Source organism: Glossina fuscipes, unplaced genomic scaffold (genome assembly GCF_014805625.2).
Source record: "Glossina fuscipes isolate IAEA_lab_2018 unplaced genomic scaffold, Yale_Gfus_2 1, whole genome shotgun sequence".
NCBI lineage: Eukaryota > Metazoa > Arthropoda > Insecta > Diptera > Glossinidae > Glossina > Glossina fuscipes.
The window spans coordinates 30069923-30086881 of record NW_023998415.1 but is presented as its reverse complement, the minus strand read 5'-3'; the positions used below and the strand labels follow the sequence as shown (position 1 = coordinate 30086881).

At 34.6% G+C, this 16959-nt stretch overlaps 1 protein-coding gene across 1 annotated transcript in view; it reads right to left on the bottom strand.

The window, feature by feature from the left end:
- Positions 1 to 2147: 2147 nt before the first annotated feature.
- The window catches only part of LOC119632593, a 31322-nt gene continuing 16510 nt past the window's right edge, over positions 2148 to 16959 (bottom strand). The window contains exons 2-9 of the mRNA XM_038025567.1: positions 13278 to 13505; positions 12997 to 13179; positions 10793 to 10880; positions 8580 to 8665; positions 8063 to 8170; positions 6325 to 6384; positions 3109 to 3180; positions 2148 to 3055 (exon numbers count right to left, since the gene is read on the bottom strand). Coding sequence (XP_037881495.1) covers positions 2600 to 3055; positions 3109 to 3180; positions 6325 to 6384; positions 8063 to 8170; positions 8580 to 8665; positions 10793 to 10880; positions 12997 to 13164 — 1038 coding nt within the window. The 5' untranslated portion in view covers positions 13165 to 13179; positions 13278 to 13505 and the 3' untranslated portion in view covers positions 2148 to 2599. The remainder of the gene's footprint in view (positions 3056 to 3108; positions 3181 to 6324; positions 6385 to 8062; positions 8171 to 8579; positions 8666 to 10792; positions 10881 to 12996; positions 13180 to 13277; positions 13506 to 16959) is intronic.

The window sequence follows — 16959 nt, the reverse complement described above, 5'->3', positions numbered from 1 at the left end:
TTTATGGGACTTTTGAAGCTTGTTTCTGTGCGCTATAAAGGTATTGAAAAAACAATTACATTTTGATACACTGCAATATTGAGTAGTCGAGGTTGATTTTTTTCCATTTTTATGCACAAACACTACAGCATCGCCTATAGAAAATGCGTTAAATTTTTGTACATTTATTTGCTATAGTTTATGAGTAATGAGTGAAAAACCAAGTTTTTATTCCTTTGAAACAATAGAAGTGTTCTCAGTTTACGTGGTACTGTGGGCGTGTCCTTTGACAGATTTTGCTCATTTTCAATATCAACGTGCGTGCAAGAACTTCCAATGTTTCTGCCATAATTGAAGTCGATAACTTAATTTAATATTTACAACAGACATTGCACAGACGGACAGACCGATTCAGAATTTGATGCTAATCAAGAATGTATATGTAAGGTATTAGGTCTCTGAAGCTTCCTTCTGGGTGTTGCAAATGTTTTGACAAAATGAATATACCCATTATCAGTCTGTGAAGAGTATAAAAATACATGCAATGCTACATTTAAAGTTCACTCATAGGATATGTTAATAAATTCGTATTGCTTTAGTTTTTAGTAAATTAAGATTCAGTGAAGGGGTCTTCATGTATCCTTAACCTACATTTCTTAATTATTGCTAAGAATAGAAGGAAATTTTAGATCAATTTGCTTTTTGTCCTCTTAAATATACACTATACATATATGTATTATCTATATATATTTATATATATATTCATATAATATACACATTTCTGAAATATATATATATATATATATATATACATATATATATATATGTAAATGTGTATACATACATACATACATACATATTGTATGATGAGAGATTTTTAAAAAATACAGATTTTGAATTTTTGAAAACGAAACTTTCCAATACCAAAAACTTGGTCAAGATATTAGTTTGGGGAAAAAGAAATCCATTATTTTTATATGAACTTCAGGACTTTATTTTAACATGCTTCAAATTGTCCGATTTGGGTCAAATATGCACCGTTTTGTTGTATGATTTGTTGCCATTTTAAAGGTAACTTCTTAATGCCTCTCTCATAGAAGTCCTGGTCTCGACTTGCAAAAAACTCTAGTAGTCGATTTTCACAATCCTCCCTAGATTTCAAATTTTTGTCATTAAAGAAATTTTGCAATGCAAGAAAAAGATGATAATCGCTTGGTGCCAAGTCCGGACTGTATGGCGGGTGCATTAAAACTTGCCAACCAAGCTCCCGAAGTTTCTGGCGAGTCACTGTAGATGTGTGTGGCCTAGCGTTGTCCTGGTGGAACACGACACCTCTCCTGTTGGCCAATTCTGGCCGTTTCTGGTCAATCGCTATCTTCAAACGGTCCAGTTGTTGACAGTAGAGATCAGAATTTAGCGTTTGGCCATATGGAAGCAACTCATAATAAATAATCTCCTTCCAGTCCCACCAAATGCATAGCAAAACCTTCCTGGCCGTTTGAGGTGCTTCACCGCTCTTTGACCACGATCGGTTTCGCACAGGGTTATCGTATGTGATCCATTTCTCATCTCCAGTCACCATCCATTTAAGAAATGGGTCTATCTCATTCCGTTTGGCCAAGGCTTCGCAGATGGAAATTCGATCCATCATGTTTTTTTCCGTTAATTGGTGTGGCACCCAAACATCGAGCTTCTTTTTGAATCCAGCTTTGTGTAAATGGTTTAAAACTGTTTTATGGTCGATTTTTAGCTCTTGGGCGATGTTACGACTGCTAACATGCCGGTTAACTTCGATCATTTCTCCGATTTTATCGACATTTTCGCCGACCGGCCTACTTATGCGAGGTGCATCTTTAACATCAAAAATTCCTGAACGGAATCTACGAAACCAAAATTGCACATAATTGGCTGTTACAGTATCGAAACCATAAACACCATTCACAATTTTAGCCGCCTGGCTTGCATTTTCGCCTTTGTCAAAGAAAAACTGTAAAATGTACCGAATTTTCTCTTTGTTCACTTCCATTTTTAACACGCAACTGAATGCACCAAACAAAAAACAGCAAACGAATTTTTTTTACTGCGAAATGTCACCTTTCCAACGAGCATAAATCTGAAATTGTTTGATCGATACTTTACGAGAAATCTATCAGTGCAGCCATCTACCGTAAAAATAATGGATTTCTTTTTCCCCAAACTAATATTTCAAACCTTCATATTAAGCAAGTGTATAACCGTTTAAGGCCTTCGTTTGCTATGACGAGTGCGCGTTATTGGTCTATTGTTCTCGATATGTGAAGATTTTCGAATGGTAGAGATCACGAATTGATGCGAAAGATGGGCGCTATGAGGTGATTTTTATTCCCTAAAAATTTCAGCTTAACAACATTTAAAGAAAAATTACTATTTGTGCATAAATTTCTATCGCTACCAATATTGTCACTAATAAAACATTTACACAGCAGTAAAGATGACGGAATGGATGACGGCGTTTATTATAATGCTGGCTATAAAATTGGTTATGCGAGTGCTGATGAAGACGTAGTTCGTGCAATACACATTGGGCACAATAAATTTTTGGATGGGTTTCTTTTGCATTTCTAATGCAATCTGGCCAATGTCAAACGGACGGTAAGGACGCACTGTTATCGCGAAGCGTCAATAACGTATCATTTTCTTCGCTTCCGCTGTCAGCAGCGCTATGCTCTGACTCGTTAATAACTTCCAAACGTGCTTGCATATGATTGATTTTATATTTCTTATAACGTTTGCTGTTAGCCAATAAAGGACGGGCGCAGTTACGATCGTTGAGTTCACAACTTGAAGAGGCTTCATACATCGAGCAAACATTGTCCTCTCCATCTCTCGATTCGTTATCTTTATCAAAATATTGTTCATAATAATCTTCATCGTCCTCATAAACATAATCATCGTCTGCGTTGTCGAAATTAAAAAAATCGCAACATTCCACCGGAGATAGAGATTCGGAACTTGAGCTGTAGCGACAACGATTGCCGTTTTGACATTCATTATATATGATTGGTTGCGTTGTAAATGTGGTGGTAGCGGTTTTAGCCTGTGTGCATCAAGTTGAAAAATCTCGTTATCAAAATAAATAAGTTTTATTACCTCGGGACCCCTCCAAGTAATGCCAGAGCGCAGCAAATTGTAAAAACGCAAAACGCCCCACATGACAAGAACCTTAAATTTAAAAAAAAACAAAAAAAAAAAACAAAAAAAAAACAAAGAATAGACATCATATAATAAATGCACTATGTTTCCTTTACACACAACGCATGCGACGTGAATGAGTATAAAATGTGCCTGTCAGTGCCGTAAATGGCTTTCTTTTTCTTCTTTTCTTTTTTCAAGCATAAAACATAGAAACAAGAAGGAGTACAGCAGCTATTAGCCTTCAGTGGTGTACAGCTTAGTTATATAAGACTGAGAGATAAGTTTAACTTTTTCATGTGGGCCTCCATGGCCGCTTCTGCTAAACAATTTTGAGTAACGTAGGATCAACCAATATTTCTCCCTCAACGTAGGATACGGAAACTAAGAAACTGCATTTCCTTCACTACCTATAATACTTTTGGACCGCAGCCGTGCCGGTACGCCTACGAGGCATCCCCTAAGTCGTTAGCCTAATATATTTAGAAAAAAAAAAAAAAAATTCTAATCTTTATATGGCAGCAGTTTTACTGCTGCTATAAATCAATTTTTGAAGTTCGAAGACAGAATAGAGTTGTTTACACTCACTAATACACATCAGACAGCCATCTATAATTAACTAGCTTGAGATTCCGACTGCCTTATCACTCGCCTGTCGTGAGCTTTTACTTCGCGTATATGCTTTGATCAAGCCTGCCGAAGATAACAAAATTTAATCGAACGCAGAGGACACATATTTAATAACAATCCTATCAAAATGCTTAGCGCATAAGTGGACGTCTGAAATTGCTAAATACGTCCAAAATATTTGAAAAACTGCTACTACGTACTTGTAGTAAATACCGATCTAAAGCATGTTAAGAATAAGAATATCTTCCGGGGCTTACCTATTAAGGTAAAAATGATCCCTAATTAATTCCGCAAATCTTTTGCAAAATTTTGCTCGACTTTTCTTACTTATTTCGTCGTTTCTTATATCGTCACACGTGCACTTATGACAAAGTTGAATGCCTTCTGTCCTTAACGGCTTACGTAATCGTTCAGCCGTTTACTTGCATAGCTTAAGTTTGCGGAAAAATCTTTTACGTTTGCCTTCGCCGGAGAAGAGCGTTTTTGGATTTAAAGGAATCGAAGAATAAAAAATCATTTGTCGCATCGATTTATGGGTTCAATCAGCCTGAACAAGCATCAATATGACGGTGACAAAGACATCATCGAATATTAGAAAAACGGTCACTATTATCGAGGGCTTTGATTATGCGATTGCAATCATTGTACGAGCGCTATTGCGCTACGCCGTAGTTCGTGCAACTTTTCAAATTTTATTTTATCAATTTGATGCTCTGTTCAATCAATTTCCCTGCATATGTTTGTGTTTAGGTCTGTTTTGAGCGCTTAACTCCCTCGTTAACCAACCAATGCGAATTTCGTTACTTTCATTAGATGCTAACAAAATTGATAAAATTTGTACATTGTGTGCACAAAACGCTATTGCGTTTAAAATGGTCAGATAAATACTTTCGAGCAGAAGAGAAAAGTAAAAGCAATATTTAATCATACATACGAACGCATGACTACGTCAATTAATCTTAAATATATCTCAGTAGATTTGATGCAGTTTTTATTAACTTAACTAACAAGTACCATAGCACTGAGTGATAGTATTACTACCGATCATTCGATGCAAGCACATTCCAATCATACCGATCATATCGATCGATAGAATATCGTCCCAAATGACGTGTATTTCAAATCATTTACTGATTAAATAAAAAATTAAAAACTACGTTTACATATTTCCCCCTTCTTCCACTAAGTAAAATTAAAAGTTTGCGTCTTTTTTTTAGACCCTACACCATTTATGGTACACAGACTTATTAAGTTTACGCTGATGTATACAACAGTCAGATGGACTTGAGATACCGTTTCAGTAAATGATTATGAATCGATCTAAGCTTCCCTACCCGTTTGTCCATCTTGCTTGCTTGAACGCGACCTGCAGGCTGCACGTTATTAATAAAGGCTCGAATTAAATCACTTTTACGATCACTTCGCATACGATGCCTTATTTTAAAAAGTCATTATATGTACACATGTGGCTGTAGGATGCTTGCGGGATATTTAATGGTGGGTCGTGATCTGCTATACTGTTTTCACTTGTTTTGATCGAAGTAGCCAACTATGCGGTATTTTGTTGGATTTTAATATTTTGCTCTTTCTCTCGTAAAGCCACGCTCTGACGCGCTTCTCCGATTTCGGGGCGAATAAGTGAGTCAAATGATTTTTTCAAGCCTCTTCTCAAGTTAGCCTTTCACCAGTAAGAGATTTCGGCAGAGAAGGACATAAACGATAGTGTGACTGGGCAAGATCCGACCTGTATGGTGGATGCATCAGAATTTCGCAGACAAACTTTTTCAATCCTGTTTATCAATTCTGCACGCTTTTATCGCACTAGTCGGTCAACGTAGGGCATCGAATTCCTCGATGGAACACCAAACACAAAACATCTCCTTACATGAAGTTAGTTTGATTATTGCCACGGTTTGTGCAGATTAATCAAACTAAAATAAATCTTTTGGTCAAACCTCCAAAACGCTATCCTCTCGATTAAAGTTATATTGTTGCAGAATTTTCAAAGCGCTATTGTTTTCGAAACATTTTAAAAATGTCATCACTTTCTTTACTATTCACAGATTGTCATCTGTCAAATTATGACATGATGGAATTAATGCTACAAAGTTTTTCCTTAAACTAGTATATGGCGTTTTGGTTACAGTGGATGTACCATTGCTTTATAAATTAAGATGGTCCTGGAACTTGGCATTTGACGAAAAAAGCTTAACTTAAAGCCTTAAACAATTTTGAGGATGGTTTAGCTTTGCCGTTGATTTCAGTGAATTTCGACATTATTCAGGTCACGATTGTGAGTTTTGCATGCAGGCATATCACAAGTACCCAGCACGGCTTAACCGATTTCACTATTCAAACTGAAGAAAGGGGCTATACTGCGACACTGCGATACGTACTTGTATCTAAATGAATGTAACATTTATTCTCTGCTGATTACTCAGCCTAAAGAGAAAAAACATTTTGTTCCCCCTTTATCAACGAAATATGTTTATTATTAATATGCAATATGAAGTGTTGCGCGTGCCTTACGCCAGTGACACTTACGTTTATAAAAGCGCGTGTTATAAAAAAGGCCACTTCGAGTTTACACATAGCATCAAATTGCTGCAAATATAAAAGTTATGCATATGTTTTAATGAATTAATGAATAATCTATTGCTGTTTTACACGAACGTCGAAATATAGTTCTGAACGAATGTGTATGTTATGTTATGTTATGTTATATTTACGCCCCATACCGAAACACTTGTGGTATAGAGTATAATAAGTTTTTGCGGGAATGCATGTGCATGAGCATATGGATATGCAATACCCAGAAGCACTCATCCTTTATTATGCGAAATTGATTTAAAATAATTTTCCGAATAAATTTAAGTATGTCTGTTCGTCTATCCGTGTGCTTGAGCAATTTTGTGCTTAACTTACCATGTACGCAAATATGAAACCTGAGTTTGTTCGTAGTTTGTAATCCTATTACCACATGAAGAGAGCATACATATTTTTATAGCTTGGACATCTAATAATAAAACGTAGTTGCAGTATAAGGCATTATCGTAAGATGAAAATAAATTTTCTAGCAACGAAAATGTCAAGTTTTTCTGAACAGATAAAGAACACTCGCTGACAGCAATTTTTCATTCGCTTATTGAAGAGCACTTTATTTCTTATGAAAATTGACGAAAATGACTTGATGTCTAGTTAGCCTTAAAGGAGGATAAGCTTTTTTCGGAATGGCATTCATAAATTGCCGCACAAGCAACAGCTAACGAGGGCAGTACTTTTTTTTTCATTTTTATACAATCAACTTGTATTTTCGATCTAATAATTTCCCTTTCATATCTACACACACTAGTACTAGTGACGATTTTTGACAGCATTTTACTGAGAGTCGACGTACTCTGGTAAGTTGCCGCCCAATACTGAATCCTGTTAACGATTGCTTTAGATTGGATAATTTTGACAATCTATTCCAAAATATTTTTAAGAAAATTTTTAAAAAATTCTTAGTTTTCAATATTAATTGGAAATATACTAACTACTGAAATATTAAATGAATGCGGAAAATTTGAAAAGAATGCGACTTTATCTTATCTGGATAATGTAAGTTGGAAGTCGTAATCGTAGTTTTCAAGTTACTGCAAATAGCGCAAATCGCGCTCATATGATTTCGATAGAAGCATCTAATCGCAATTTCGGAATATAAATAACGCAACCCCTCCCATATCTATGAAGAAACTTGACGACTAATGAAATCGAATAAAACAAGATGTTATATGTTTTCCAAAAATCTACCATTGGTAAGAGTGTAATACTCATGTAAAACTCATATGTATATATATATATATATATATATATGATTGGCTTTGAAGCTTTCAAAGTTTCGCGAAGAGAGTAGTTAATATAGATGCTACTCGAATGATTTGTAGTGCCAGCAGGATAACGCAATCTGAATAAAAACGTTTCCCTATTCATATTAAACTGACATTTGAAGATATTGCAGACCATCCGAAAACATGTTCCGCCATTCGATCAGCTCACACACTTGCAATTAAACTTTTAGTTTTAAGATGATGAGAGATGAGATTGAAAAAAAAAAAAATATTTTCATATTTAGATAGATAGATAGATAGATAGACAGAAGAACATTTATTTATACGCAGTTTGACTATTTTTTTTTTTTTTTTTTTTTAAATAACTGAAAGGAAATTTAATTTATTTACCTGTCAATATATATATGAGTAAGTAATGCATGTGAATAGGAAGCTAATAGCTAATAACTCACCTTGTTAACGTGATCACGCAATACATTTGAGTAAACCATGGCCACTGCTTCTAATGCCATTAAGGTAATATACCCAATAATCCAAGGTACAATTAAACCAGGATTTTCCTAAAATAATCGGAAACAATACCGCACAATACATAGATAGATACATAATATAAATTACAAAAAAAAAAGAATAAAATGAATAATCATTTCTCCTCCCTTTTATTAGTGTGAGATTAAAGACACGTATTTTGCTTATCTACTTCGTTGCTTTTCACAATCTATCTATTCTTTATTAAAACGGTACAAATAAAAGCTTAAATACACTCGGATTGTTTAACAGATTACAACAAGTACATATTTATCAGCTTAATTTGTTTGCATCATTTGTCACATAACGGAGAATTTATGAAAGCCAAAGTAAATATTTTGATTACACAATAAACGACTTTCATTGCTTATTGATTCTTTTGCTTATTAGTGTAAACATCAGCTATGTATATTTAAACGCAAGAAAACCAATAAAACTTACCTTATAAATGCCAAACATTAACATCACACTCAAAACGATTATTGACATTTGCGTCCCTATTATAGCACAATACGCTATCTGTACCCCTGAAATTGAAAAGATATATATACACGATAAGGCTCTTGTAGTACTTTAAGCGGAAATTCTTAAATTATTATATTCTTAGGTTATTAGATTCTTATCGCCGTTATCGGAATACCAATAGAACGACATCCTCGCCCTTCTGCATGTATGGCCGCTTAGGTAAGGACGGACCGTGGCTAGCAAGTCAATTTCTGCGGATTGAAATCTCAAGCACAGTAGGGTTTACCTTGATCGTAGGTGCAGTGAGTGCTTCGCTCGTAAAGGGCGAACATTTAACAACTAGTCAACGGCGCCCACTTCTTCCTCACTTCTTTCTGGCCGTACCGCGTTACATGCATAGAGGAAATATTAAAAAAAAAATTATGCCAGATAGTGTTTCCAGTCAATCCATCACTTCATGGGCGCAAAAGCCGTAGGATAAGTTAAACCCTTCAATGCATCGTTACGAATACGCCACTAAAAGAGCTACGCCCCGTCAATTTTGCAATTTGAAGACAGCTCAAATACTTTCATGTCGTTACACCTTACTCCGCTTGGGATGATTTTGTGGGTATATAGGTAGGAACCATAAATAATCATTTTCTGAACCGATTTAAGCATATCTACTCTGTTATGATGTTGCAGTTTTCTAAGTATTTTCATAGATCCCGCGGAAGCCTATGTTTCGGGTTCCCACGAAAGGTCAGACTTATATATCGTTGGTATTTTACAATAACGATAGATCAAGTTTTGTAAAGTAAAAGAAAGCGTGTATTACATTTAAAAGTTTACCTTGTCGACTACAAAGTTAAACATGATGCGATTTTCGTCTTATTCGTAGCGTGTTAGGATACTTTGAAAGTTGGGCAAGGCAATCTAAGGACACGCGTTCACATTTGTTAGGCGCTTAATATTTTTCCCTTTTACCTAACTTTCCATTTTAAATCTATAAAACTTTCAATTTATTGCGTTATGTGTTATCATAAAATTTATTTTAATAAAAAATTCATACCACGCTCGAATAATTAGTTAGATCGGATCAATCAATACAGAAATAAGGACGAGTCTGTTCTTTATGATATAATTACCCATGAGAAGCGGTCAAATTGTGTCCTAATACCAGCTACAACTAAATATTGACTCTGTCAAATCTGTTCGGAAAGAATTCTTCCTACAGAGACCAAGTTGCAGTTTACCTCCGTATGAGCGTAAACGATTACTCTTGGCGAGTCCAGTAAAACGTAGAATCCCGGTAAACATAGCCTTTGCGGTCAATTTACTATTGAATGGTCAAAATGACTTGCTTGCGCTTTTGAACCAAATTAATCTAAATGTTCCCTGTAAGGTTCTCGGGCATTATCCTCCACTTATGTAGATGTAGCTACGAGCTTACTAACCTCAGTACCATCTAGCAGCTGATCTACAGTTGACGTTAAATTGCCGCAAAGACGGCATTGCCGTCCTTCCCCCTTTTCCACTAAATGGCTATGGGTAAGGTGAGTATGTTAGTATAGGTCGCTTTACTTTTCAAAGGATTAATTTTTTTACAATGTTCCGGAGAATGCCTTTGTATGAAAGCGCTTAAGTCCTTCTTAATATAGATAGGAGATATGAATAGTGGAGGCCTCTTTCGTTGTGAGGTCTGCAAGTTCATTAGCTGGAATGGACAGGCACCCTCGTGAGTTTCCGGTTGTTAGGATTTCGAATTAATTTTTCTCGGGTTTCGACTTACAGAGGAGAGGCTGGTAATTGCTGAGGTCAAGAATAGCATGAACGACTGCCAGGCTGTCAGTGGATACGCATAACTCATCTCTACACCGTGAAGCAAAATTTACTGACCGTATAAACTGATCGCCTATAAAAGCGTACGTTACTCGTCCATTTTCAGTAGGGTTCGTTCTTGGACCAAAACGCGTCAGGGATTTGCTACCCAGAGTTGGCCAGTAATATATCTCAAAAATTTCAGTCTGTAGGTTGAACACAAGACAGACGGACAGTCAAGTGGTGTAGAACATAGAAAAAAAAGTTTTAAAAATAAGTTAATATAATTAGATATAAGAAAAAAAGAGGGTGGGGAGGGACGAGGGGGGGGCCGCCCGTTAAGTATAAAGAAAAGCTTTTATTATCTTGCAATAAACAAATTTACTTACCATAATAGACATCTTCCAAATCGCTGGAGCTTGCTTTATTAACATTTATACGCCAGGAATAAATTAACACAATTAACAGCGATATGTTCTGCAAGCATATGACAAGTTTTCTTATATATATTATGTTTAATATGAATTCATTTACCTTAAGCACTCTTTTAATCGAGTAATAAAATTATTTCAAGCTCTTAACACTACGCTAAGTAAAATAGTTTTATGAGATATTTGTAAAATTAAAATTTTGTAATGAAAACACTACACTAACAATTTGCCTTTGTTCGTTTTTTTTTTTTTTTTTTTTTTAATAAACTCGATAGCTTTAGTTAGCTCAGTTATATGAAAGGATCACTTTTGATTCTATGCAGGAAAGATCTGATAGCCTGGTGAAGGCGAGTGAGTGATCGAAAAATGTTTATAAAATTACATTTTTTTTCTATATATTTTATATAACTTTAAACTTATTATAGCTTCTTGGAGACTACTTTAAATTGTTCCAAACTTTTATGCTGGGTTAAGTTGTGCTTACATTGCATGCTGTCTAAGGCGTATTATCGGATCTTTCCATCGGAAGGGTGATCAAAATACGCCTAAGGCATAACAGCAAATATGCTAACCCTGCTGGATACAAAATAGACGATAGAGAGGAAAGGTGGTATCAAAATTGATCTGCTGCACTGATTTATGATGAAATGAATTTTTGATTAAGACTTATTTCCCAACAGATCACTTCCGAATTTTGTAACTTTGGTAGCACTACCCACATCAAGTCATACTATTTTTACGTGGAAGGTGGAGAGTACTTCATGACAACATTGTAGAACTAAGCATTGACATTGAATGGTCCTTTGCCATTGTATATGGCTGAGTGCAAAGAAAAAGAAAGATCATATTTGAGCACTACATGAACTGAGAAAAAACGAACTGGAGCCAATTTTAAAGAGAATGATAGCGGAGCTATCCGAAAAATGGGTCACGGATGGCAGAAATATGTGAGGAAGATTGACGCTATTTGCGAGTACACAACTACCGTTCCTTAGAACTCTCTCTCTCTTTTCCTCTCTCTCTCTCTTTTTCGCTTTAGCTCTCGCTCTCTCTCTCGCTCTCTCTCTCTCACTCACTCTCTCTCACTCTCTCTCACTCTCTCTCACTCTCTCCCTCTCTCCCTCTCCCTCTCTCTCTCTCTCTCTTTGTCTGTCTGTCTGTCTCTCTTTCGCTCTAGGTCTCTCTCAAAAGGTGACGTTTCAAATTTCGTAGGCTACGTACGTTCTTGATCTTTTCTTGTTGTATTCTATTGGTACGTACACATGCGCATAATTGGGATTGATATTATCAACCATTTTACAGTTTTGCTTGCTTCGAAAAATATATGGTTTTAGAAGTAAAGCAGTGGAATTCTATTAATCAAATTAGATGATAGCGTAGGTAATAGTCATAAAAAAATTTTCATTGCAATTCATCCGAAGATTGTGATTGAATTTTGATGAAATAGCTCCTTCATTCTGTATATACGTTACTTTAAAGGAGGCAAATAAAGCTGATGAATGGAATGAATTTATATTTATATTTTTATGCCCTACCCGACTTGTGGTGCAACCTGGACAGGGACTTGAGATAGATGCACCTTTTATTGTACCTTGTCTGTCCGTCTATTTGTCTGGGTTTAATTGTGTTCAACCTTTACAGGCCGAAAATTTTTTGAGATATTTTGATGTGTTATGATGCACTGACGTGTTTTCGGTCAAGCACAAAAGTCATTCAAAATGGCTCGAATCGGACCAATTTTTCGATCACTCTTATTTGGACAATTATAGGGTGACGTAGGGTATTTAATGGTGGGTCATGCAGCACCTAATGTGTTTTTACTTGTTACAAAAAAGTTGTTATACACAAAAGTTAAATTGTACTTTTCAATTCTCAATTCCGAGATTTGAATTCAGTTAAGTCAATTTTCGATTTATATGAAGAGAGAATTTAAATACATTTAACACGATTAAAATTTTGCCGATAGTTATTCCTATAAAGCGTTTGCCAATTTTTTTTTTTTTTTTTTTTTTTATATTTTAGTGAGCAAATTCGCTAAATGAAAAACTATATGAATTTGTTGGCACTTATATAATATATGCATACGAGTACATACTTATTTTTTTCCTTTTTTCCTGGCTTTTCCGTCACATTTCACAATTACACTATTAACATATACTTACAATTGTGTATATTGCGCTTGACGCGGCTAAGTTTTTAGCATGTAATTTGGGAAAACATCCGAGTCCCGTTAACGGCCCATAAGGATAAAATATTACGGATTTCATTTTTTCACCAGCCTCGGTAGCAACAGCAGCAGCACTAATGCAACTATTATGCTTGGTTTTCATATTGTCATCACGTATCTGACAAAGTTAACGGAACAACAGATGGAAAACGGCAAGTGTTATATGGTGTTAGGCGTCAGTTACATGCATGCTTAATATATTTTCACTGCAATTACTTGTATGGGTCCTCGTTTGCGCGCATAGTCGTAGTAGTAGTAGTAGTAGTAGTACTAGGTACGGAATATAAGCACAAGCTAAGATAATCTCGCAAATATGTTCATTCATATACGCTTCGCTAGCATCTGTGTACGGATATGAAACTGCTTCTACTTTTTTTTTTTGGTTTTTTGCAAAGTCGCTTTGTTCAGTTAATTAAGCGTACAACAAATAATCGACGGCAATGACTGTAATAAAAAAAAAAAAGATATGAAAAAATATCCTTTTATATCTATCTATATATATTTATATATATATATATATATGCTTATATATATATGCACATATGCTTTCATTTATTAGAAACCACATACTCTCTTTGAGTTTATATATAAAAATGTATTTATATATATATATATGTGTGTTATATATATATATATAGGAGGACATCCATTATGCACAATGTATTTATTATTATTATTATTATTATTATTATTAATTTCGCCAGAGAAATAAATTCTAAGACTAAACTCTTAAAAGCACTAGCATCTAAGGCTATCGGCCTTTATTAAAAACTCTACCGCACTTGAGATTCGAAGCCACGACCACTGAGTTGCTAGTCGAGACTCTTGCCTACTCGGCCACCCAGGCGGATATATGCACAATGTAGAAAAGTATGTATCGTCCAATTTTTTAAATTTATATTTGTCCTGTTGTTCGGTATTCGAAACTTTATTGATAGTCTGTCGCGTTTAATACTATTTGCACCGAAAAGCATATAACATCAGCTAAACATTATTATATTAATGAGTGCTAAACGAGATATACATACATAATAAATAGAATTATAACTTTTTCTCTTTTTGCAATTATTACAAATCCAAGTAAAAATTCAAGGGTAATTTAAGGGGCCCACGCTCACTCTCCTTTAAATACGCATGGCAACGGGAAAGAGTTCCGTATAAATATCAATGCAAACTTTTCTTAATTATCAACTTGGAAACAAAATTAAAAAGCAATAAAGAACAACATCAAATCAACTTTACAAAGTAAGTTATTTATCTACATAACAAAAAAACAAAAAAAAAAACAAACAAAAAAAAAAAAAAACAAGAAAAAAAAAAAGGAAAACCTGATGAGAAAGCAAAAAAAAGAAGAAATTCCATTATGTTCGGATTAGATGAGTTGGTTGAAATAAACCATTTACGTATTTTTTGTTTTGCGGTTCTTGTATCTTACGCCACTTGTAGCATTAGGTATATTAAATTGATGCGGACGTATGTGCAATAATCTCAAAAAGTCACGAAGACTTGAACGGACCCAGAATCATTTTATGAATGAACGATTTAATCTTCTGTCTGACTTTCTGTCAGTGTGATCTCTTATCATGTTTTCTTGTGTTCAGCCTATAGGTCACAATTTTTCGGGTATTTTCATAAAATTTGTAAGACTGACGACGTATTTTGGTCCAAGAATGATCACGATTAAAAATGAATTAAATGGCACCCGCTATATCATCATGCTCTAATTAACGTCCTATGTAATAACTAAATGCAATTATTTGTATTATTTTCATGTAAAATTTGGATCGGATGCGGCAATTTTTTTTCAAGTCTCTCTTAATATAGACACCGGTACGAAAAGTAGTTCTTTGCAGTTTAGAAAAAGACAATCTATCAATCGTGAATATTGGTCTCTAATGAATTAAATTGACGTAAACGTTAACTGCATCAAATTTGGACAGGATCGGTCTATTTTTCGGGCTAAAGATATAGGTATAGTATATGGGTATTTTATGACGAAAATAAATGAAGAACTCATGTTAGGCGACATGTTGGGGAGTATTTACTGGTCGATCTTTTCCGGCTACAATGTTCTTATTGGTGTAAAGAATTCTTTGTAAAACTATTTTTTTTATTTTTATTTTATTTATTTATTTTTTTTTTTATAAAAAATATTAACAGCACAATGAACATACTGTCATACTATTTATGCGGCAATATTCTCTTCCGCTTCACTATTAAGACACTTTTACGACAGAACCGCTCATATATGTTTAAATATGTATTTTGTATTTCTAGAGCGTACATATATAGCACGTATATATGGAGCATTTTATTCATCACTACGATATATTGATCCTTGAAGGTAAAATACACATATTGCACACAAAAATTTAAACGCGGCGACTCATATACGATTTTGCCAAACAACACAACCAATCTTGAGGAGTAATTTTGAAATTTTCAGACTAACGTTAATTGCCGTCGAATCTACGGATAAACTTTACTAGTAATTGCAAATTCAATCTAACGAAAACCAGAGAAAACAATTCCTTTTTTTTGCTCTCACTCTGTCTCCAGCATTTCTGTTCAGATAAAAGACGGACTTAGTGTTCGTCCATATAGCGAGACAGTGTGCCATGTTAAATCAGTGTAAAGCACAGAGACTTTTGAAAGTAAATAATAAAGAGACATAACAAGCTTGGACAGATTAGAAAAGCATACATATACCTACACAAACACACACACACACATACACACACACACACACACACACACACAAACACACACATACCAACAGAAATATGCTCTAACAAAACTAATATATTTGTTTAAATATTGATACATAAAAAGTGTTAAGCCTTTTGGTTCTTCTATGAACATCGTAAGTGTGCGATTATGTGAACCGCAGCATATCAATCTGGATTTCAGTTAACGCGTAAAAACAATTGTCGGTATACAAAAAAAAATTAAAAGGTGAAATTTTTACAAGATAAAGCTTAACGACCCGTTGCATACAGTTGTCTACAAACTGATGCTCGATAAAGGAAGGATAAACCCACCGAATCGACGATGGCTTTTCTTTGATGAAAAGATGACACCTCAAATACTTTATACTTTTATTTTATTTCCATACTTGTGTAGTAAGCCGCCGAATGAAATGGAATACGAAGGAATACGTAACCAGGGGAGAGAGTGCAACTTGCAAGAAAAATACACGCATAGATAGATAGATCGATGAAAAAGACTTTGCACAACTTGCCCAAGAAGCATGTTCGATGAATTTTCTGATCAAAAATATTTAGGTTATGTAAAACAACGATATTTAAAATGCCTGGTAGTTAGGCTTTTTTGCTGATCGTACATATATCACCCTTTTGTATAGGTACAAGTTGATACCATCTCTGGAGAAACTCTCTAATCACTGTCGATAATTTGCGATCTACGGACCCATGGATCGCAATTTAATGAAGAAAACACAAAGAAATTCTAAAATAGCGAGACATTTTCGAAACCAAAAAAAAAAAAATATCATCAATTTTCAATTTCAATACTTTTTAGCTTACGCACGTTAGCGCACGTTGGATATGATATGCGATGCAAAAATTTTACAGTATATATATGCACGACTTAGCAAAAGAAACACATAACTACCCTCGAAACTTTTCATGAGAGCAGCTTTACTTTGGTAAACGAGCAGAAAAGCAGAAGGCCTTTTATCGTTACAGCAGAATCTACAGAAGTAGATGAAAGTAAACAAAAACTTAAAAAAAAAAAAAAAAACACTTAAAAGTGAAACCAACGTAATTTTCTATGCTTACTATATAATCCGTTTGAGTTCTTTGACTTGTACTAAATTAAAGCAGAGCAATAATAAAAAAAAAAAAAAAAAAAAAAAAAAAAAAAAAAAAAAAAAAAA